Source organism: Armigeres subalbatus, chromosome 1 (assembly GCF_024139115.2).
Source record: "Armigeres subalbatus isolate Guangzhou_Male chromosome 1, GZ_Asu_2, whole genome shotgun sequence".
NCBI lineage: Eukaryota > Metazoa > Arthropoda > Insecta > Diptera > Culicidae > Armigeres > Armigeres subalbatus.
In genome coordinates this window covers 174,949,168-174,974,103 of record NC_085139.1, presented here as the reverse complement: position 1 = coordinate 174,974,103, position 24,936 = coordinate 174,949,168, and the positions used below count along the sequence as shown (strand labels likewise).

The window sequence follows — 24,936 nt, the reverse complement described above, 5'->3', positions numbered from 1 at the left end:
ACCGACCTGAGCGTTAGAGTCTCCGATAACAATTTTCATGCTTTGGGCACTCTCCATAGGCTTTATCAAGACATTCATAAAACGTGTCCTTCACGTCGTCGGATTTATGTGCGTAAACGTTGATTAGGCTGTAATTGAAGAATTTGTTCCGTATCCTCAACACGCAGATACAGGGGTTAGACAAAAAGGTTGAGATAGGTAAAAATAAGTCGAAATTCAAATCAGCATAACTATGCGTATAATAATCCGATTTTGATAAAACCAGGACCATCAGAAGCGGACACTCTTCTAGTATACTGTCCCTCTGCAAAACCTGAGATTGATCCTTGGCCACCGGGAATGGTCCGGATTTTCCGAGGGTATGTTCAAGATGCATTTTTCCACTGCTGGTTATTTTATATGACGTTAACTTTCATCATGTTTTATGCTTTCTCCGAAAACTAGAAATAATATGCCGGCCAATGGTGGCTGTAGATCGAGAATCCATCTAAACTACACAGAGATACGACCATTTCCGTAAAAACGGTACCGGGAACATGATGAAATGATAACAGATCGGAATAATGCAAATATGAGTATCTGACTTCATGGATTTGCGAGACGATGATTACAGAAATATTTCCAGAATGATAGTGTCCACTGCCACCCTTATAGCAGGTTCGATGGGCCTTCCAGGAGGGGCCGGTTTTGGCACCATCTGGAACCATGCATATATGGGTGTCAAAATTCATGTTTTCCCAAGACGATGAATATAGGACCTTTATTAGAGATATATTTTGAGGACTGTGAGACTCTTTGGCCAATTTGTAACAGGTTCCGGAAGTTCTGCGAAAGTGACATTTGTTCAGGGTGTATGGCCAATCCCGTACCGTTTTCACGAAAATGGCCATATCTCTGCGTATACCTATCGGATTTTCGATCTGCAGCCAGGATTGGTCAGCATATTAGTTCTAGTTTCTAGGGAAAATATAAAACATGATGGCAGTAAACGTCATATAAAATGACAAGCAGCAGAAAAAATGCATTTTTAACATACCCTCGGAAAACCCGGAACACCACCGGTGGCCAAGGACCAATCTCAGGTTTTGCAGAGGGACAGTATACTAGAAGAGTGTCCGCTTCTGATGGTCCCAGTTTGATCAAAATCAGATCATTCTACGCAAAGTTATGCTGATTTGAACTTCGACAATTTTTTGCCTATCTCAACCTTTTTGTCTAACCCCTGTACGTTCGCTAATGGGTTTCCACCGCATCACTCGCTTCATCTGCTTGCCCATCACTACGAAACCAACTCCATGCTCTGCTTTTCCACCGCCGCTGTGATAGATGTTATACTTGAATGCAGTGTTGGTCGTGGGGTCCACGGCTCGGAATTCACGTTCTCCGGATCTAGGCCATCGGACTTCTTGAATAGCGGCCACGTTCACTCCAACCTTCTGCAGTTCGCGAGCCAGAAGGCTCACTCGTCCAGGTTCATTTAGGGTCCTGACATTCCAGGTACCGAGTTTCCAATCATAGTCCTTATATCGTTGCCGGGTCGGTTGCTATCTCCATTTTTCGTGGTATTTGAGAGGCTTCAGTAAGCTACATTACCGGGGTCGCGTTACCTACATCGCGCTGATGGGGCTGCCACCTTAGGTATAGCTGACGCGATACAGCGTTTCGTTAATCAGCCGCTGGATACCAGGCAGACGCTGTTTGAGCCGCACCTCCTGGTGAACAGACGCTCGAGGCGTACCTTCTCACTCTAGTTGAAGTCAGAAGGACAACAGCGCCCAGGCTGCACTACCAGCTAAGTACACAACCCTTAGCTGGCGGTCTTTTGTCATCCGACGACCCGTGGAAGCGTGAAATAGGGACTTGTGGGGACCAGAGCTCTGTTTGGCGGTCCTTCCTTGATGTCAACCCACCATTTTGCAGCCCAATTTTATGGTTACATATAGCCTTACATATAGCCATATTGCCTATACTTTCATATAGCGTCGAGTTTTCCAGAATGTTTCGAATATTTGTCATGTTCTGCATTTTTTTCCTTCTCAATGTTTCGAGGATTTTGCACAACATGTTTTTCAGCTATTACTTAAAAATTTTCATCAATATTTGTACTTGATCCATTCTATCTAGTTTTTATACTCATTTAACAAGCATTATAGATTAAACAAAATTAAATAATTGCTATCGGACGAGAATTAGAACAATTTGAAATTAACAGCGGATAGCCCCAAAAAACATTAAAAATCATTCCCCAAGATATACCGTACCTTTTCAGATCATTCAAATTATGTTTTAGTCAGGACTCGTCGTTATTGCGATAAGACAGATATAATTATGCGTCTGTATTAAAAATGATATTAATCTAACAGTTATACGTTTTTTCTAGGTAATTTACTAAAAAGCACGTTTCAGAAATAACCCATTTAGCGCAAATTTATATATTTTTTTTATCAAAGCTTCATATTTTCTTAATTTTAAGGAACTAATACATCACGTGAAAGAGTAGGATGTCATCTGTACGAGGCATCGGCATTTTCATGGAATATCAAACGCTATTTTAATTGCCGATTTTTTCTAAGTGTATTTATAATTATGGGAACGGTCTATACAATCATCTGCTCCAAACTGTCTCATTTAGGTCAGAGCACAAGCAGTACCTACATCTCTTTGAGAGCGGGAGTTTATTAGCAGTTTATCTTCAAATTTCTTCTTTCATCAGGATACAAAATAACACTACCACAGTTGAGTCATATTACGTCATGCTTCAGAAAATATTTCTCTCAGCAATTTGCAAATCCAGATGCTGTACGGATGAATACTCAAAGATAGCTGATATTGCCAACCACTTGCATTGTATGTCGCCTATTGTGAGTCCTCAAAGATCATTTAATTAAGGAATTCCATTACGGCGCTCCGTCGAATCCAAATTCGCGATTCATCAAGACGAAGATAAAAACAGCTCATCACAAGTCAAATCGAACTTTTCCCTTGAAACAGTGCTAGATAGCTTTTGTGCATTTCCAATTGTTGAGCTCAAGTTTTTGTTTGAATATTTATCTCTGATGAAGAATGTATACTAGGGTGTCCCAAAATTGGACAAAGTCTGGGATTTTGGGGGCTCAACCTTCAAATGAAATCTTAGGGTATAACAAAAGAAAAATTGTTCTACGACAACTCTGGGAAATGACGTTTAGGGGTGGCCCCGACGCGTTTTATGAAAAAAGTGCATTTTATAGGTAACATCGAAAATACCGGTATATCGGAAAGAAATTCGATGAAACCCATCCATTTTATATTTTTTACATTTAACTTAGGGTCTATACTTTATGGTAAAACTTTGATACCGCATGTTTTAGGTCTATATATTTTTCACTGATGCTTTAAATGCCCAAAAATGATGAATTTTTCTTAATATTTTTTTATTAATGCATCCAAAATGGGTATCCATCATAATGCTTTCTTGACAAGAATGACAAGAATATACATAGAAAGATGAAGAATTTTATAACGAATATTTTGCTAAAAATAGCAACCTTCTATCTCTAGCCGTTTAAAAGTTATTCACGATTTACTGCAGCTTGGAAAAAGACTTTTGAAATTTAGGATCATAATACCTGGATCATGTTTAAGTAAAACGCCTACTTTTCCATACCAACCAAATGAGCGCTTTAATAACCAATATAGTATTCATATGAGTTGCATAAAATTGATTTTAATACTTATTTGAATGTTATAATGGAAACCCAACGATGGACCAGCAGTAACATGACTGACTACAAATTGTTCAGTTAGTCTGGGTGAGTGCTCAAATAGATTGATAAATATGGTTTCAAAACTACTCATAGGTAGGTTCAGTTTTCGTGTCATGGTTTGTCGAGCTGTGTAATGTTTCTCGATAACATGGAAATTAGTTGTTTTGTGACCATCTTGATTTTTGCAAGAACGATCATGTGAAGCAAATCCAACCAGATCATTTTGATATCGATTTGTCATATTTTACGCCATATTGAAGCTCATTTTACGCCATTACAAAATAGTGTGTGCAACTAATTGCAAAACTCGATTTTATCAGCACTCGTAGTATTTATCTCATTCGGCAAGCCTCGTTGGATAAACGTACAACCATGCTGATTAAATCATCTTTTTGCAACTAGTTACACAAATTACTATTATCATTATTATTTTATAATGCATATTGAAATATTTTGCATCTACCATCTACGGAATCTCTGGAAATAAGAACAATCTACACTAATTACGAACTATTTTGCCTACCAATACTGGATACAATGATAAATTGATTGCATCGATAAATCGGGACCAAAATGATCCAGCCGGATTAACTTCACATGATCGTGCGGGGGAAAAATCAAGTTGGTCAGAAAACAATTAATTTCCATGTTATCGTGAAACATTGCACAGCTCACCAAACCATGAAACGATAGCTGAACCTACCTATGGGTAGTTTTGAAACCATATTCATCAATCTATTTGAGTACTCACCCAGACTAACTGAACAATTTGTAGTCAGTCATGTTACTGCTGGTCCATCGTTGGGTTTCCATTATAACACTCAAATAAGTATTAAAATCAATTTTATGCAACTCATATGAATGCTATATTGGTTATTAAAGCACTCATTTGGTTGGTATGGAAAAGTAGGCGTTTCTTTACTTAAACATGATCCAGGTATTATGATCCGAAATTTCAAAAGTCTTTTTCCAAGCTGCAGTAAATCGTGAATAACTTTTAAACGGATAGAGATAGGAGGTTGCTATTTTAGCAAAATATTCGTTATAAAATTCCACACCTCTATGTATATCTAGTTTCGAAAGCATTATGATGGATACCCGTTTTGGATGCATTAATAAAAAAGTATTAAGAAAAATTCATCATTTTTGGACATTTAAAGCATCAGTGAAAAATATATAGAGCTAAAACATGCGGTATCAAAGTTTTACCATAAAGTATAGACCCTAAGTTAAATGTAAAAAATATAAAATGGATGGGTTTCATCGAATTTCTTTCCGATATACCGGTATTTTCGATGTTACCTATAAAAAATGCACTTTTTTCATAAAACGCGTCGGGGCCACCCCTAAACGTCATTTCCCAGAGTTGTCGTAGAACAATTTTTCTTTTGTTATACCCTAAGCTTTCATTTGAAGGTTGAGCCCCCTAAATCCCAGACTTGGTCCAATTTTGGGACACCCTAATGTATACTAGATTGACTCAGCCCCATTGATAGCGTAGTCATTGTGTTGATATTGGAAGCTCTATTAATCATTCATTAGCTGCACCGTGGCTTATGATTGAAAGCTCATAGTTGTGAGATGAATCAGGGCCGAAAACGGCATCTGTTATTTAAAAAAAAAACTATAAATCCCCCTAGCGTTGTTGCTGCCTTTTCGCGTATTATGGGTTTATTAAACAAACGTTACCAAAAATTCATAGAAGAGTTCGGAAACCCCCATAAAGAATAATTTTAAGAACAACAACTAGGCTGCAACAAAGCAACTAATAGGAAAACATGCTCGGTTAGACATGATAAAAAAACAACATTCCTGCTATTTTCCCATGAACGTATATGATAAAATCTTTGGAAAATGATCCATAAAAAACTATAATTTAATTCATTGAACATCAAATTTGCGCAATTTTTATTGTGATGATGATCCATAATTTCAGTCATATGATCCATAACTTTGTTCACATGATCCATAATTTTGGTGATATGATCAATAAATTTAACTATATGATCCATAATTTTTAAATTTGTGGGGAATATCGCTACCAAGAAAGTGTTTTTAGCATAAAAATAAGCTGCTGGATATCGTAAAGGTAGAAGTTGTGAAATTCATGAATTTGAAGTAGTGCAAAACCAATAAAAGGTTGATTCCCTTTGGTCAACGGGAAAATCAACGCTGGACGTTAACGTTAATTAGCGAGCTACGTTTACGTTGTCCTTAACCAAGGGCTTCAACGCACAAACGAAGTTTCCGTTGAACGTTAAAGCTAACGTCAACGATTCAACGTAACGCCGTTAATCGTTGATTAACGTTAACAACCCTGTCATTTACACGGTTAGAAAAAAGTACCTAATTTTAGGTACTTTTTTTTATCTTGCATCTTCCTCCCTCTTCCTTATGTTGTCATAAAATGAAAAGCAAAACCACTCAACAAGGGTAGTAAAGTGTGGAAACCCAACGTCAAGTAATCTCATGGTTAACAAAGTTAAGTAAAATTTACCTAACTTTTGGTTAATTAATATTTAAAATTACGTGTATAAATATTATGTAAATTTTACTTAATTTCAAGAAAAAATCAACTAATTTTAGGTTCCCGCACTAAACCCCCGATTCGAGTGAAAAATACTTAATATTAGGTACTTTTTTCTAACCGTGTAGAAAAAGCAAATTGTCGGAGCAAACCTTGTTGGAGAAAACCTTGAAACATTTCTGTGGAATTTCAAAAGCGAAGGATTCTTGAAGTGATTTCAGTGGAAATTTCTGAACGTCTTTTTGGGTGAGGATTGTGAAGTTGTTCCTCCAAAGATTCGTAAGGATATTCCTCCAGGAACTATTTCGGACATTGCTACAGGAATTTCTCCGGACATCTTTTTTTCTCTATCCAATAGAATATCTGGAGAAATGTTTTAAGGGATTCCTGGAGGATATCCGAAGAAATTCTCCGGCGAATATCCGGACAAATTTCTGGAGGAATACACGAAGGTATTTTTGGACGAATCTCTCTAAGAATTCCTGGAGGATTATTTTGAAGAATTCTTGGAAGAATTTTCGGATGAATCCCTGGCGGAATATTCGCAGGAATTCCTGGAGGAATATCCAGAGGAATTCCTGAGCGAATATCCGGATGAACTATTGAACGAATATCCGGATGAATTCTTGAATGAATATCCGGTGGATTTCCTGGACGAATATCCGGAAGAATTACTGGGGGAATATCTGGAGGAATTAGTGGAGGAATATCCGGAAGGATTTCAGGAAGGATATCCGGAGGAATTCCTGGAGGAATATCCGATAGAACATCTGGAGGAATATCTAAAAGAATATCTGAAAAAAAAAATCGGAGGAATTCCTGGAGGAAAATCTGGAGGAACTCCTGGAGGAATTTCCGATAGAATATCAGGAGGAATGCTCTGGGGAATTCCTGAAGCAATATCCGGAGGAATTTCTGGAGGAATACCAGGAGGAACTCCTGGAGGAATTACCCGAGAAATTCTCGGGCGAATATCCGGACAAATTTCTGAAGGAATATTCGAAGGTATTCTTGGACGAATATCCGAAAGAGGATTATTTGGAAGAACTCTTGGAGGAATTTCCGGATGAAATCCTGGGGGAATATGCGGAGGAATTCCTGGAAGAATATCCGGATGAATTCTTGGATGGACGAATACCCGGAAGAATTACTGGAGGAATATCCGGACGAATTCGTGGAGAAATATCCGAAGGGATTTCTGGAGGAATATCCGAGGGAAGTCCTGGAGGAATACCCGATATAATAACTGAAAGAATATTCGGAGGAATTCCTGTATCCGGAGGAGCTCCTAGAGGAATATCCGATAGAATGTTTGGGGAAATTTTCGAAGGAATTCCTGGAGGAATATCCTAAGGAATTCTTGGGCGAATATTTGGAGGAATTCCTGGACGAATATTCCAAGGAATATCTGGAGGAATATTCGGAAGAATTTCTGGAGGAATATTCGGACATCTAGAGGAATTCCGGGAGGAATATTCTGAGAAATATCTGAAGGAATATTTAGAGAAATATTTAGACGAACTCCAGGAGAATATTTTAAAGAATTTCTGGAGGTATATCAGGAGAAATTCTGGAAGAATTTTCGAAAGCGTTTCTTGAGAAATTCCTGGAAAAACCTTCGGAGGCATTGCTGGATGACCTTCCGGAGGAATTCTTGGAGAAAATTCCGAAGGAATTTCTGCAAAAACTTCCGGAAAAAATCCTTTGACATTTTATTCAGTAGTTCATCCAGAAGTTTATTGAGGAATTCATCCAGAATTTTCTTCGAGAATTCTTACGGAAGTTCCTCGGAAAGATCTTCCAGGATTTTTTTCAGCAGTTCTCAGGAATTCTTAGGAAAGTTTATTAATTAGGATTAGGATTCTGCGGATGTTCCCTCAGGAATTTCTCCAGACGTTACTTCAGTAATTCCTCAGAGAGGACGACCAGGAGATCTTTCGGAAGTTCTTCCCGAAGTTCCTGCCGGAATTTCATGAATTCTCCGTGAAGTTACTCCTGGAATTCCTCGGGAAGTTTCTCCAAAAAAAATCCAAAAAATCCAGAAACACTTCAGAATATTTCTTTGGGATTTGCTCGGGATATTCCTTAAGAAATTTCTTCGCGAGATCGACCAGGGATTCGTTCGGAACTTCTTCCTGGAATCTCTCGGAAAAGTCATCCAGCAATTTCTCCAAAACTCCTGCCGGACTTTCTCTAAAAGTTCTTCCAAGAATGCTCCGGGATGTTCCTTTCCTCGGGAAATTCCTCTAGAAATTCGTCTGGAAGGTTTCCTAGGAGCTCCTTGAAAAGTTTCTCAAAGAATTATTCAGAAAGTTCCTTCAATAGCTCCTCCAGGAGTTCCTCCAGGGTTTTCTCAAAAAAATCTTCAGCCCACCTTTCACCAATTTTCCAGGAATTTTCCCAGAAATTCAATTGATTAGCATCAAAATGATTTATTTTTTTACTATTTTAAATCTTCTATAAAGTAATTGCCATAAACAAAAAAGCTTGAAGATTTTTTTTTTTTAATCTTTATTAAAGTGATTTTTAAGATAATACAAAGTTCATCACTAAAGCTTGAAGAAGATTGAGTTAAACAAATTAATTTAATTGAGTTCGTAGTGCGTAATCATGATTGAGATACGCTCCTCTGGCATTCAGTTCCACACAGCAAATAATTTTGAAAATTCAACGAGGTGTAAAATTGCAGCTAGCCCTATCAAACGAATTAACATTCGATTTTCAATTAAATTTGATTGAATTTTACAAGCAAGCACAGTTCAAATTCATTTCGATTCAAAAGAACAGTGAGATCGATTGAATGTTACGTTTATTTGCATGCTCCAAATATGTGCATGAAAATACATTTAATATCACAACATATTTTGATCTGTGCAGTAGTTGCAGCTCTGTATGTACTTCAGTATGTTTCCTACATCGTCCATGAGTCAGATTCGCTAAATCGAAGCCAAATTCTGCACACAACCAATGAAAGTTCTTTATGGGTTTTGCAGTAGTGAAACAGAGAGGAGGGGAACGCGGCCATGTTTCACTCCAACTCTGACAGATAGCAATGGGTTTTCCCGTAGGAGGGAAGACCAGAATTTGCTTCGACTTCGCGAATTTCAATTGCATTTTAATTAGAGTTTCTTACACTAGAAACACAGACAAAACGGATAGCTAATCTTGCATCGTTCAGTGATTCACTGACTCAACGGTCGACGTAAACAACAGATGTCGATAGTGTATGCCGTACGACGAATTTTATTCGCGAACGTTCCATGTGTTATGTCTGTTTGTTTGTGCTAGAAAGGTCTTCACTTTCCATTTATTCTTGTGATCAAAGGCGTAGGATTACTAATCCAGCCATGGCGATTTTGATCCCGTCTAAGATGGTCTTTTCGGGCATGATTCATTCTCGAGTCCCTGGGCATATCCATTGTACTCGTCACGCATGATACATAGATTCTCATGCAATGCTTAGCATAAAAAACTAATATGTAGCTAAAAAGCAGTAGTACCTAAGTGTATTGCAATTGATCTCTCTTAGTTTAATCTCAGTGAACAGTATCGGTTGCCTCCTTCTTTTTCAACGTCTAAATAACGTTCAACGTCTAAATAGAACCAATAGAATCTAGTGTACATATATTTCTATCAGTAGATTTTTTTTAAATTATCATTAATCATTATGCATGATGCGCGGATTTCAAAAAACAAAAGCCTGGTACCTTTACTCCACACTACATAAACAAACTGTTCTATCAAGCGACGAGGTACACAAATCGACCTACCATGCGTCACCAGAACACCTGTTATGCTATCTGCCGCTTGCAACGTGCACGTTTGCAAAACAGAGCCCAATTCTCTATCTGCAGATTTATGTTTACAAACAAATTCAAAAGCATGCTCCCGTTGTGCTCTTTTTCTCTTCTCCCATATTATAGCGTTTATTTCATTCATGTTTCTGGATAGGTCGGCGAAAACTCTCTTCTCTTCTCGTGCCATAAAAAGTTTCTCACCACAGGGTTGTACTTTGTAAGTATGGCCGTGCGTTTTTATGTTCCTCTATGCTCACCGTTCAATCCAACCCAGCAACACTGTTCCTCCCTATGCTGGTCTTGCTGCTGGATATATCCATCCAGCAAACGGATCCGACTCGATGCAGCGGGTTGTTAGTCTTTAGACGACGCTCGTTCGGTTAAGAACATTGGTTTGACGGTCTCGTGCTGGGTCATTAGTTCGGTGGCAGGTTGTTTGCATGTAGCTACGGAGATAGCATTTTTGGATACTATTCAAATCGTCTCGTGCCCCTCCATTCAGGTGCCTCTTGATTGAGGATCTGAACCTGAACCGTTCCGTTCAGTTTTCAGTGGGAAAATTAAAAACATCGAAAGAAAGCCGGCAGTTGGCAGTTTGTTGATAGGTTGCTGGTGCTGCGTTTCAACAGTGGCCAGTGAAGTGCGACGAGAGGCTTGTTCTACAACGAGAAGGTTTTGTTGTCGCTCGGTGTACTGCTGTTGTTGGGGCGGTAGTCTGTTGTGTTGTTCATGCATTCGGTTCTTTGTCGTGGGGAAGTTGATTGAATAATTGCATTTTTTTAAGAGTGAATAATCAACGAATTGGTGTGACGTATTGTTTTGGTGAAGGTTGGTTGGATCTTTGTGCAACGGTAATCTCCGACTGGAAGATAGAATTCTGTCGTGGAGTTTTGTATAAATACTTGCGACGCCCAACTATCACAGGATACAAAGAGAAACGTCAAGAAGTTAAGTGGTTGTGTGATCTCATACTAGCGATCACTTGATCGTACAGGTGTGCAGAAGTGTTGTCGATTCGGTTGTGGTGGTGAAAGATTTGAAAAGGCGAGTGAGCATGAAGATCAACTCCAAGTGGTTCAGTGCAATGTCTGGCGGTGGTGGAGGTTCCATAAGCTCCACCACTACAGCGCTTGCTTCGCTGTTGATGTTGTTGACGACAATGATGACTCCGATGGTTGCATCTAGAACGCCGATTGCAATGACGCTGGAGGAACACATAAGCACCGATCCCGATTTATCACAGGTACCTATCTAACCGTGATATGGATGATAATTATCGTTTAGTAATAATTGCGCTAATGGTGATACATTCTGAATAGTTTAAACCGTTTGTAATATCAATGGCTTCAGTAATCCGGTTTAGTTTGTTTGTGTAATGGTTTACACTCAATATAATGATAGATCAACTTTGTTTATATAATTGAAAATCGATGCAGCAAGAAATAATATATTACTAAACTCAGTACTGGAACAATTGATTTCTGAGAGAGAGTTAAATAAGCGGTCTGATTTCTAAAATGTTCTGTTGAAATCTTCAATTTAAGATCTAAATAAGAGATGGTTATTGAATAATTTTTATTAACTTATCTGTGTTCCTGAATCAAAATCTATATAATAAAAATGAAATGGTCTGTGTTCGTATCCGCGTAACTCGAAAACGGCTGGATGGATTTTCTTCATTTCTTCAGAAGATATTATGTTCATTATCGTTTCCGACGGGTTTATATGATATTTCCTCATGTGAAAATAACGAATAAGGTTGAGTAAATTGTGAAATACTAAAATTAAGATTCGTATGGAAATTTTGCATGGGCATTTCCGCCTACTATGCAGAACAACGTCTGCCGGGTCGACTAGTACTTAATATTCCTAGCTGAACGCTTGTAAAGGTTTCGATTTTTTTTGTTTGTGTTGTCAAATTGACGACTGGGAAGGTTTCGATTTCAGTTTTATAGAAAAAATATTCAAAAAAAGGTCAATACACCCAGTTCTTTTTTACACGAGTGAGTTTTTGTTGATTACGACCTTTAGCGTTAAGGAAACTATGAGTTAACTTCATGAAAAAATCAAAGAAAATTCAGGTGGTATTTAAAAACCTGTGAAAAATTAGGTTAATCGGAAAATTAAAGAATTCCTACCGTGTAAAACATATTGGGTGTACTTATGTACAGAAAATCACCAACTTATTAATTTCATAAATCCAATCAAAATGTTCGATATGCTTAATGTTCTACAAAGGAGAAATAAAACTTTTGGTATTCTGCGCTTGATCTATTAGTTTATCCCATTTGACTTCTAAGAGGAAGGAATCACGGGAGCATTTAACGGCATGATATAATTGAACATCTAGATTAATCCGTCTAATGGTGAAAGTGCTTTTTTCGTCTATTTTTGTTCAAGCTGTTCAAACAATCATCAAAGGCAAGAAACCTGACTGCGTTTATGCTAAATTTTACTTATTGTGAGTAAATCAATCAATGTAAACCTAAAAAAGGTCTCCTGATCTTCCATAACAAACGATTCCATACTTTATGTACACTTGGTGTACAACAATGACATTCAATGGGTATATTAAACCAAGCACTGACTGTATCATAACAAAGTTGTTTTTCGGAAATTCTTCAAAAATGGACTGGGTGTTTTTTTCGCACTCAAGAAGTCGAACATAAATGCTTTTTAAATATAGTTTCAGGTATATTACATAAATTGTGCTATGTTTTGTTGTTTTGATCTTATTATAATAAAAACAGTTCACCGCAATCGTTGTTGTATTTTCGGAGCTTAATAGTTGCGGTATTGCGTATATTTCTTATCGATTCGAATAACAGAATAAGACCTTGAGGAGTCAATAGTTTCAAGAGAAACTATTTTTAAAGGAAATGTTTATTTTTGGCCATTATACATGTAAAAGTGTTTAAATAGTTAATTTGAAGAGCTTTAACGGATGCATAATTGTTTTGGATGTAGTCATATCCAGGGTGAACTATTTCAATACTACCGCAACAATATGGCATACCACAAAGATAGGACGTTTTCCTTAAGATGAATCATTTGGAAAGATTTGTGCTGAAACAGTTCAAATCTCGATTTGAATCAAACGTTTCGCCTTTCTCGTTTACTATATATTTTCAAACATATTCAGGTTCTCAGTACGACTTGTAGGATGTTGTCATCAAGCACACCATGGTAGGCTTGTCGCAAAAAAAATGTATTTGAAATATTTTTTAGAGAGGTTGAAGTATGATGTTGCCCACAGCTACTGTTGACGGATGCTACATATGTCTTGTTTTGCCTTATGCGTAACCGTAACCAGTCCATCGCAGTACAGTAATATCCCGATTTCATTACTCCCTGGTGAGTTTTGGGTTAATAAAATAGGAAATGCGACATAATCCGAAAAAAAATATTCTCAATTTTTGAATACATTACACAAATTAATCATTTGTTTGAGAAACTGCAGCATATACACATTTTACACAATTTCCATAAAACAACAAACCAACTGTTTTAAAACAAATTGGCACTGAATCTTTCGATTTCTTCGATACAGCTCAATAGTTTTTGGCAAAACTCAACATCCTGGGCACTTCCAGTGCAAAAACTGTAAGCTTCACACCATTATTGCTCTTCAAAGTGCGTGCACATATGTAGTTTCTTGAAGAAAACCAAAAAAAAAGTCATGCGCTCCTGAAAAAAAAATCGTGTTTTTTTGCCAGAATACGTATTTTGGACAAGGATTTGGAATGTATAAAAATCTCATTTTTGCAAAAAAAATTGACATATGCAGTTTCTCAAACAAACTGTTGGAACATAGATCAGTTTTTCGAATAGACAAAATCTTTGACAGGAACTCAGTAATGATTCGTAATAAACCACAGGCAATGAAAATGATTTCACATAAATCAGTGTTGCTTGCGGTACTATTTACAAGAATAAAACAACGATCAATATTTCCAAAAAAATTTGGATGGAAAAATCGGACTAAAAGCGTGATAAAATCGGGTCGAAAACGTGATAAAATCTGAAGTAGACAACATCGGAGAGTAATAAAATCGGGTCAACACTGTATTACGCTTGGATGTTCAGCTGTCACCGTTACTTGTCTCGTCCAGCTGAAGGTTCTGTCAATTCGTGAACCCAGTTCAATAACGATATCTGAAAACGATTGGTTTTCCGCAGAAGGCGATGTTGTTGAACGATCTTTTTTCGTGGAGAAAATATGGCCAGAAGTGTGCGTTGAAATGTAGTTGCAGTTAAAATAAAAAAGGGAACTTTTATAAATGACGTAACATATTTTGCTCATTTTTACGCCCCCGACTCCATCGTAGCATTTCGTCACAAATTCAGATAGGGGAAATGACGGCTTTGGCAGGTTTTGTTCTATTATTGTCAGGGGGGTTTTTGTTGACCAAATTTTATGAAATTTAGCCACAATATTCTTTGCTATGCAAAGCATGTTTAGGCCATATTTTAGCATAATTAGTTATGGAAAATGGAAAAATCGTTATACTTTTTAATATGATAATGATTTCAATTATAGAATTATGTATGTCACACTTCATGGTTTCAAAAGCCATAACAATGCAAATATTGTTAGTGTATGGAGAAGGGTCTAAAATACACAATTGGGGGAAAATAGCCCATCGAAATCTTTCACACTACATTTCGGAGCGAATGTTTCCATTACCGTTTTACATTACCAGAGCTGTTACAACAGTCGTTGAATTCACGGATTTATTCTTCCAGTCGCTAAAATCGCGGTTTCTTTAAATGTTGTCGTAAAAATCGTGGATATAAAAAATATCGATTTTCAAGTTTTCTGAAAATGATTGTTCAAAATGTAAACGTTAATTCGAAATTTTCGCTATCCTCCTTTGTAGCTTAGTTAGCTACACGCATTAAATATTTTGTAATTAGAAAATATTTTCAAGCACGTATTTGAAGCGTGGAATTAACACAACATTCAATCGAGCTTACTGGTATATAAATTTAAATGAATTCCATCTGTGCTAGCTTTTATAACTCGGAGACGAGCCAGCCTCGGGCTGAAAGTCACCCTAATAAAGACAATAAAAAAAACTATTCAAACTCAATATAATTTTATTAAATATCGAATGCGTTTGTTGAGAATAGCTGCGTTGTTACATATTTATGGATATCCAATACTTTTTCCGGTTCAAAACGTTTCTGCCATTTCGCGATCCGCAATTAGTCGTTCTTCGTTTCCTCATGCCGGACCACATTACAGAAATAGAGACTACATTGGAAATCATGGTTTGTTGAGACTCCGACGAACCATTGCTCGCGATTAAGGGGTCGTTAATAGACGATGCATTCGACCCGAGTGGGTATTTATTTGTTCAAAAGAGGAAGAATCGCGTAAGTCCTGTATTCCATTCTGCCGCAATATGAGCTGCGAGATAATAATAAAAGCATTCTTCACTTCGTGGACAGCACACCAGATTGACCATTTTGTTAAAATACAGACCACACATTCATTCTGCATTTCATGATCACCTCTTCAACTATTCATCAGAGAGTAATTATTATTATTTTTATATCTTTATTAGAGAGCCCTTGGCTGGCTCGTGACAGATTGTCAGACGTGTCAGATTTCTAAGGATTTCTAAATCACCTAAAAATTTTATGTTATCGCTTTCCAAGATTATCATCAACCAATTTGTGATTCACGTATGATTCAACGCCATCTGAACAACCTTCTTCTTCTTCTTCTTATTGGCACTGGGCACACTGGGACAGAGCCGCCTCGCAGCTTAGTGTTCATTAAGCACTTCCACAGTTATTAACTGCGAGGTTTCTAAGCCAGGTTACCATTTTTGCATTCGTATATCATGAGGCAAACACGATGATACTTTTATGCCCAGGGAAGTCGAGATAATTTCCAATCCGAAAATTGCCTAGACCGGCATCGGGAATCGAACCCAGCCACCCTCAGCATGGTCTTGCTTTGTAGCCGCGCGTTTTACCGCACGGCTAAGGAGGGCCCTGAACAACCTACTTAGAACACATCGCATCGACGTCAGTTCGAGTATACAGAATTCAAACGGGAGACTTCCCACTTTGGTTTCATCGTTAGTTCGGAGTCGTCAACTGTTCTTCTCACGCTAGATACCTTAATAGGCCTTAAAAACCTTCAACTAACTGTGAAATAGCCAAGAACTTTGACTGAATGTGAAAGCCAATCATGCTTGATAATTGTGTATAGGATTGCGGATCTTGATATAAAACGTCATGTAATTTATTTCCAGTAAAATTTAAATCTGTAAATTTCTGTATCAGAACACTATTAACCAAGTTGCTGAAGTTTGACTAGGCTATTAGTAATGCAAGAAATATTCATAAATCATGAAATTAGATCTGTTTTACCCTTTAATACATTATACCACATTAATTATCTATTTTTCTAGTGATTGAAATGTGCTACTAACTACCCTGGCAGAACCAAATAAATCGGCTAATATTTCACAGAGTTATTATCATTTGCATTTTTAACTTGAAAGAAAAAACAATAATAACGAAAAAATGTAGATATTAGATCTGTTTAAATTTGAGAGAGTGTCTAAAATTTACCGGTCATCTGGTGTTCATTATTTTTGTGCAAAGACATCTGGTAAAATTTCAGCTTATTTGTTTAACATTTAGTTGTACCTCAAATCGATTCAGTGTTTTTTCATAATTTTTCTCCTAAAACATTATATCTATGAGTGAGATGAACGAAATTTATCAAAATAACAACTGAATGAAATCTATGCCTATCATCGTCTGTTTTCTAGAATAGTTGGAACTGATTTCTGTATATTTCAACAGATTTTATCCTTCTAGATGCCGAAAAATCGACATTTTTCATTCAATATATTTTTTGGCTGCGCATATGCACAGCACACGTTCCCTAAATGGACAAATTGATACTGAAAAGAATCGAAGTGATTATAATTGCAATTTTATTGAGTACGATAACCTGTTGGTTTTCACCTTATGTAAGGGCAAGGAAGCGATCAAGAAAATTAACTATACATTTGGAGTGATTGGTGGGACTCGTACCCACAAGCTTCTACTCTCTAGATATGCGTGATAACCCATACGCAACAAGACCACTTAAAGTTCCCGTTTGCGGAAAAGCGCTCAGAATCCGAGTACCAATCTCCACCACGGTTAGCTCTTCTTTGCGAATATAATATTTTTGACTTATTTATTTATTTATTTATTTCTGAAACTTGTCTTGCGTTTGAAACTCTCGATTTGTTCAATTTGATTTTACTGTAATATACTGGAGTTGGTCTTTATGCGGATGGATTTATCAATTTGTCGCCAACCTCAATTTTATCACAGCTTTTGACTACCACACCTGATTTTTCTTCGATTTTTTGTGGGGTCATCCACATTATTAAATCCAAAGTCCAGAGACAATCAAAAGCAAACCGCATAAAATGCGACCTCAGCGTATAAATATTATTTTGTTGATTAAAAAAAAAATTTTGCGGCTTTGTACAAAAGCTACGTAACATAGCATAAGCCCCAACCAACTATCATCGTCACATTCCATCACAAGATCGCAGACACTCCCTCCCCCCAAAAATGCTACGTCATTTATGGATGTTCCCAAAGATGAAATTCTACTTTGAATTTTTCAGACACGAATCGAAAGAGGTTGTAAAATCTGCAGCTGCAGAGAACCACTCTGCCGAAGATTTCGCACTACTGACTGGCTTAATATATCCATCGATGATTCTCAGCATTTTTTTAAATCGAGGATTACTTGACTGATAGAACTTCTGTTTTCCAAAGCTTTCTATTCTAAGAGCTGACATCGATCTTCATTACGGTGGTAGGTTTCTCGGCTTTCGCCATACGAACCTGTGAAGGGATTTTTTGACGAAACTTCTTTATATGGCTTCTATTTTGGCAATTCAATTGGTATGGTATGGAGACACCTGACAACTGAAGTAGTTTTCAAAATTGAATATAAGATCACAAAACTCGAAGCTCTCTGATGGCTTTATCTCTAATGTTTTATTAATGCAGAATTAGAATGTTTAATCTAGAATGACTCACGAAAAACAAACGTATTCCAGTCGTTGGTAGTTTTCAACATTTTGTTTATCACCTTTTTTGATCACATGAATTATTACGGATGATTTCCATTTGGAGGAAAATGCACCCTGCTGCAGCGACATATTGAAGTGTAGCACCAAAGGATGAATCATTGCGCCACAACACTTTTCAAGACGCAAGGTGGGATTCTGTCATGACTAGCAGCAATATAATACTTTCACATATGGATTCTATCCCCCACCTGTTGGTGTTTTCTGCAGAAGTTTCTCAGTTCACAAACATGTCATGGGGTATCGATGCAGGCCTCTAGAGCTTTATCATGTGTTGCAATAGATATATAACTTTATCATACAATTTTTCTTCCTTCTTATTGGCATTGCATTCCCACACTGGGATAGAGCCACCTTGCAGCTTAGTGTTCATTAAGCACTTCCACAGTTGTTAACTGCGAGGTTTCTAAGCCAGGTTACCATTTTTGCATTCGTATATCATGAGGCTAACACGATGACACTTTTATGCCCAGGGAAGTCGAGACAATTTCCAATCCGAAAATTACCTAGACCGGAACCGGGAATCGAACCCAGCCACCAGCATGGTTTTGCTATGGTATCTTGGCTTATCACTAAGCTGCGAGGCAGCAATTTTCCTGTGGCGAATCTAACGACAATAAGAAGAAAAAGAAGGTCCCTCCAATATCGAGTAAGGGTGAGTTGCAAAACCAAATGTATATAATGAGTCTATTCACCTAACAGTCCTATTGTAGACTTTTCTTGTATACTGTTCTTATTAGATTTCACAAGAAAAGCACTAACTCCGCTAGTTGGAATGATCTGGGTTAAAAAAAAAACGTGCAATCCAATCGGGTTGTACGTAAAGGCGACGTCGAACTACGTAGCTGTATGTAATGTACACTAGAGTGATTCAATTTTTGACTTTTTGGCCCCCGATGATAAATTTTTGGCAAATTTGGATGTAATTTGAATGTGCACACGCCATTTAAAATTTGTATGGAAATTACTGTGAAAATCAACTCTTATGTGAAATACCGTTACGGGTGGTGGCCTATATACCAGAGCATTAGTGATTAATCATAGATTTAATCATGATTAATGAATAATGGGTTATTTAATCATTATTCATTAATCATAATCATTCAAAAAACATGATTTAATCATTAATCACTAATCGTTAGTCATAGAATTTTACATTCAATCATTAATCACTACTCATATTCATAACTGTTTTGAGTTTATTCATTAATCATCAATTTTAATCATTGCATAAATCGCTTTTATTCATTAATCTTTAATCATGATTATATAAATTTTGTACCTTTGATTAACCAAATACGGTCGATGGGTTACTTGTTTATTGACCACTATGCAAATCGTTCAATTTAATTATTCATAATCATTAATCATCAATCATAACGATCGTTAATCATTAATCATACACATATTGTGTCAACATTTAATCACGATCGGTAATCGTTAATCATACTCCAAACGTTTTATTCATTAATCATAATCGTTAATCATTGTCAAAAATTAATTTAATCGTTAATCATAATCATTAATCATTGTCAAAAATAAATAATTCATTATTCATAATCATTAATCATAGAGTTGAATGATTTAATCATCACAAATTTAATCATTCATTGGAAACCTTATTCATTAACGCTCTGCTATATACTATTTATTTACATTAACTACAAAGAATACTTCTTAAGTTGAAAAGCAGTTGTTGTTGCGAAGCGATTTGTCGTTTGGAAGCAAAGTTATGAAGAAAACAAAAATGCTCATTATTGATATTGATGTTATTCTTTACGTGTTAAATTGAATCTCTCACGATTCAGTATTCCCTTAATAACTTTTCTTGCAAGCATCAAATCGTTTCACAACAAAGACGACCTTTTTCCTGGTAAATTTTCTATGTTGCCGATGTACTTATATGCTTTTAGAGCTCGATGGGAAGCGTTGGGGATCGGCTTAGCTTAAAAGTTACTGTTTTCATAGTAATTTTCATACACACTTCAAACTGCGCGTGCTCACTCAAATTAGATCCAAATAAGCTCAAAATTTAGGAGAATTGTTAAAATGGCAAATGCAAACTTTTAAGCATCGGGGGGCGACAAAGTCCAAATTTGAATCACTCTAATGTACACTGTACAAGTTTTCGACTTTTCTGTTCTATTAGACCAAACAAGCTATTTTAAAGCCCAGGGTGAATCTCTTCTTGTTGTTTATCCTGTGCTCCTGAGATTGAGTGAGCATTACGAACCCTGGTGATGTATATAATTTTTAGACCAATATTTGAAAAGGATGATAGAAACAAACTTTTTTTTTTCAAATCGAGGATGAACAACACTTTCAAGCGATCACATATCCAAATTATCAATTGATTCGTAATTGATTCTGACCTTGATTCTTGGAATGACGATTTGCCACTCCCACGCAAATCTTCGTTATCTATAAGTAGGAGAAGGCTCTGGCTACCTGTTGATGGTGGTACCATCAGATTCGTCAAATCGACGTTTGAATCTTTGTTTACAACAGCAGATAAGTCGTTTTGATAATTTGGTATTGAATTAATAACTAAAGAAATGCTGATAGATTACTAAGTTGAAAAGCAGGCCAAGTTCCAGTTGGAATGTAGTGCTATGTAAATTAAAACAATGTAAAAAACCTCGTAAATCCCAAAATATGTCTAAATTAACCGCGGAAATCCCGAAATTCCAGTGAAAAAAAATCGCATAAAAATCAATTCTTGAAAAAACCGCGTAAGCTAGGTCCTAGGGAGACTAGGGAGGTCCTTTGTAGCTTAGTTGGTTAAACCACCAGTCTAGCGTACTGTAGGGTCATGGGTTCGAGTCCCATCGAAGGGAAAGTGGTTACCTCCAATACATTTTCCAAATCAATATCTTCCACATAACGTACATATTCACATATGAGTTTTCATAACATTGTAAATTAACGTCCAAGTCGGGTGATTTGATCCCCGGAAATAGGCAATTAACTTTGATTTAACTGAACATGTTAACGTTATTTCTTGCTCATTCCCCTGATAATTGCCTCAATTGAACGTCGGGATTAGAGCTATGCGTGTATTTATTTGAATCATCAAAAATGTGTTTAGTTTTACGATTATTTAATAATTAGTGCTATTCAAATAAATACTCACTGACCCATATTCATTCTGAAAATTGACGGTGCAGAGCCGAAAATGAATATGTTTAGAAGTGAAGTGACAAAGAAGGCCGATGGGCTTCATAAAAAATAATCGAATATTTACAGCTCTGCCTCCAATACATTTTCCAAATCAATATCTTCCACATAATGTACATATTCATATATGAGTTTTCACAACATTCCAACTTGTTCTACACAGCTGTGCAGTAACCAACACGAAAGGAGCGAAAACAAATCGAGAATCACCATTTTCTTGTGGGGGCTGCCTATCCGATTCTGTTTTTTCGCACTTGTTTACAAGTTTGATAAATTTGTTATCATGGCTTGTTATGATTCGGAACAGTTTTTGCCTCTCTTCCATCGTTGTTCGTTATCTATTGAGAGCGATTTCTGCAAACCCTGTACCCAATATATAAAAGACAGCACTACTGAGAAAGTGAGTAAAAGATGCAAATTAAATAGAAAAATGATAATACTGGGGCAATCAAACATTTTCTTTTTTTTTACATTTTGATGGTTTGATAAAGTTTCACCTGACAAAATCCTTGGTTGAAATTCACAATCCAAAACAGAGTGTAAAATAATCAAATTTTTTTTTTGAAGACCACCTTTCTTTACTTGTCACCTCACTTCCAGACAAATTCATATTCGGCACTGGACTGTCAATATTCGGTTGAATATTAGTCATTGAATATTTACGCACATTCTACAAATTGATAAATTATCTGAATTCTGAACACGTTTTAAATGAGTAAAGTAATTTATCACAAACGGTAAACATCAATATAAAGAATGCTAATTAAGTTTTTGCCTTTCTCGTACAAAAAAGTTGTACCGAAAAGCTATCATTTCACTCCAAAATCGAACTTTTTATAGAAGTCTCGGAGACCCATGATGTTATATATCAATCGATTCAGCTCGTCGAGCTGAACAAATGTCAGTCTGTCCGTGTGTATGTGTGTGTGTGCACACGAAAACCGAAAAACATTGGCCACTTTTTCATATAGTAATTCTTAACCGATTTGCTCGCAACAAATTGCATTCGACAGGGGACAAAGCCTTGTTTGTCACTATCAAATTTGATAACGATCGACTATTGCGTTTAAAAGTTATTAGGAAAATGGAATCGAACTATATAAGCGCCATATAAGGTTGGTGCCTTGGCTAAATGCGAGAAAGGCAGAATCACAACTCGATGAATTAAGTTGTTTTTTTTAACGCACAGTACTACGTCTTTCACATTTTCACATATTAAACGGGTCGTGGAAATTGAAAAAAAATAGAAGTTTCGTTTTTGTGTCAAAAGTTTGAAACATTTCTAATTTCAACATTTATACATTAGTGATAACGTCAGTACAGGTCCACAACATTCCTTTAGTTTCGAAACTTGATAATCAACTATCGCGTGATTTTGTACTAGACAGGCTGTCACAATTTTCATGTCATAATACGTTATAAGAATTCTTCAATCGCTGCATCAGGGGCCGACTCAGCACGAAAAGTAAGGCGTCTCATGAATTACCAGAAAGACGCCATCAACCGTAAAAAGGAAGACAGGTAGAAAAATGAAAATGCGATTTAGTGGAAACCGTTAGAATGTGCGGCACGGGGCGAGGACCCAGAGGGCTTACTCGTGCTTCTCATAAAAATGGAAGGGCATAGCACTGAGCTTGTAATACTTTTGATCGAAGTGAACAGATCTGATGTACATTCACGGGGATGCGACTTGCATGCTTATTGTTATTAGAAGTACTTTCCTAATTAATAATACAACAGGAGAAATGTCCTTTGTTTGGATTCTTCACACGACTGTTAAGATATATCGCCGTGCAAAAATTCATTCAACACAGATTCCACATTTTTTCGCTTATCAATAATTCGCCAACGTCGAAATTATTATTTGCTTTTGTTTTCCTTTCCTGTTCCTCAACGGAACGATCGGAAAATATTTATTTTTCGAACAAGCCCGAATTCTTCCAATAAATATATATTTTCTCTCACTGACTGGCATCATTTGTCGTGCCCGGAATTCCGATACAGGCAGACAAAGAACCACAATAACCAACAGATTGGGCCAGAGATTAACGTGGCGACCCTGGAAGGGTTGACAGACGGCTGTGATTACGCGTAAATTCCAATCACGTGGAGGCTATCGATTGGTCCATAATCGAAACCACGATGGAACACATTCACGTGGTTTCGCCGGAAGAATTCGATGCAAACGAAGAGGACATTTCGTTGGGGTTTAGGGCATTATTTATTAAAATCATAAAATATTTACGATTCATCGATTTTTATTCCTTATCTGAAGCTTTATTTTCGCATCCGTTAACTATTAATAATACGGCTGGGCGCATACACGGAAGATTATTTTGGCATTATTTCACTGAATCTGAATAAACTTCTGAGCCGATGCTATGATGCCATGGACAAACTGTCTCAATAAAAATGAAGGGTCAATTATTATATTAAATGTTTGTTTTTTTCACGGAAGCCTTTCTAGGCTTTTTTGCCTCTTGTAATATTTTAAATTCCGCGCAATAAATCCGAATCAACCCCGTTGAAGCCTTTTCGCTTTCAGACTATTCTCCAGCTGTCATCATGTCAATATTTTCTCGTTTGTGCCCCGATCGATTGCAGACGACACCACTAGATGTTACCGGATTCTTATTCACACTGTGGTCACTCGAGGTTTTCACTTCGGGAAAGGCCACCCATGCGAAAATTCTTCACAAACTGACAATTTTTGAGCGTTTCTTATTTCTAAAGCTTTCTAGTGATTTTAAATAGATCGACTTACTAATACACATTGCAAATGTGTCAAGTAATTTATTATGCCCCACATTTGTTTATAAAACATTTAATTAGTGATAGGTTCACTAAAATGGCGCTGATATGTAATAAATTTGATTATGATTTTCTTAAGTTTTGAAATTTGCTACCTCTAAAACGTTTTTGGAGTTTGTTTCACTTTTTTTTTTAATTTTAGAATTACTTGGCAAGAATTCATTTCATTTCCTTTTCGTGGAATTGTTAATAAGACAATATATTGTTTTTATTATTTCTCATCAGAATTTATTAGAACTAATGTATATGATATGTTTAATGATAATGTGTTTCAATCGGAAACACTTCGTTCCTCCATAACTTTTGCCATAGTTCACTTTAGGCACACAAATCTGTTGCACTTGCCATAACCCATCAACTGACAAGAGCGCGAAAAATGTCTCGCGAAACGAGCTGAAAGCCATTCGAACGGCAATCCGCAAGGCTGCCAACGATGGAAAGTGCTCTTCCCCAAAGAGCCGTATTTTACGTCACACTTTATGGCGGCTACATTCCACCATATCCATCCATACAGTGTGGCACGACACAGGTTGACTTCCGTCGTGATATTTGCTCGTTATTTGCCATCGTCATCAACCTTCTCCTGTTTTTTTTTTGGAAGCCTTCAATTTCTGCAAAGGACGGCTTGTTGTTATGATAAAGGACCCACCAGCCAGCCGGAGCGAACCATCCAACCAACTTCGTGCCATGAAAGGAGACTTAGGCATTTTGTTTTTTATCGTGCAAACAATTTTCCACGGCAACCCCGGTAGCAT

At 36.8% G+C, this 24,936-nt stretch overlaps 1 protein-coding gene across 4 annotated transcripts in view; it reads left to right on the top strand.

The window, feature by feature from the left end:
* Positions 1-10,421: 10,421 nt before the first annotated feature.
* LOC134205545 (fasciclin-1) overlaps positions 10,422-24,936 on the top strand; it is a 576,572-nt gene continuing 562,057 nt past the window's right edge. For 2 of the 4 annotated variants that reach the window (XM_062680847.1, XM_062680846.1), the window contains exon 1: positions 10,422-11,313. In XM_062680847.1, the coding sequence (XP_062536831.1) occupies positions 11,125-11,313 (189 nt within the window). In that variant the 5' untranslated portion in view covers positions 10,422-11,124. The remainder of the gene's footprint in view (positions 11,314-24,936) is intronic. The other 2 variants (XM_062680845.1, XM_062680848.1) reach the window with 2 other exon arrangements.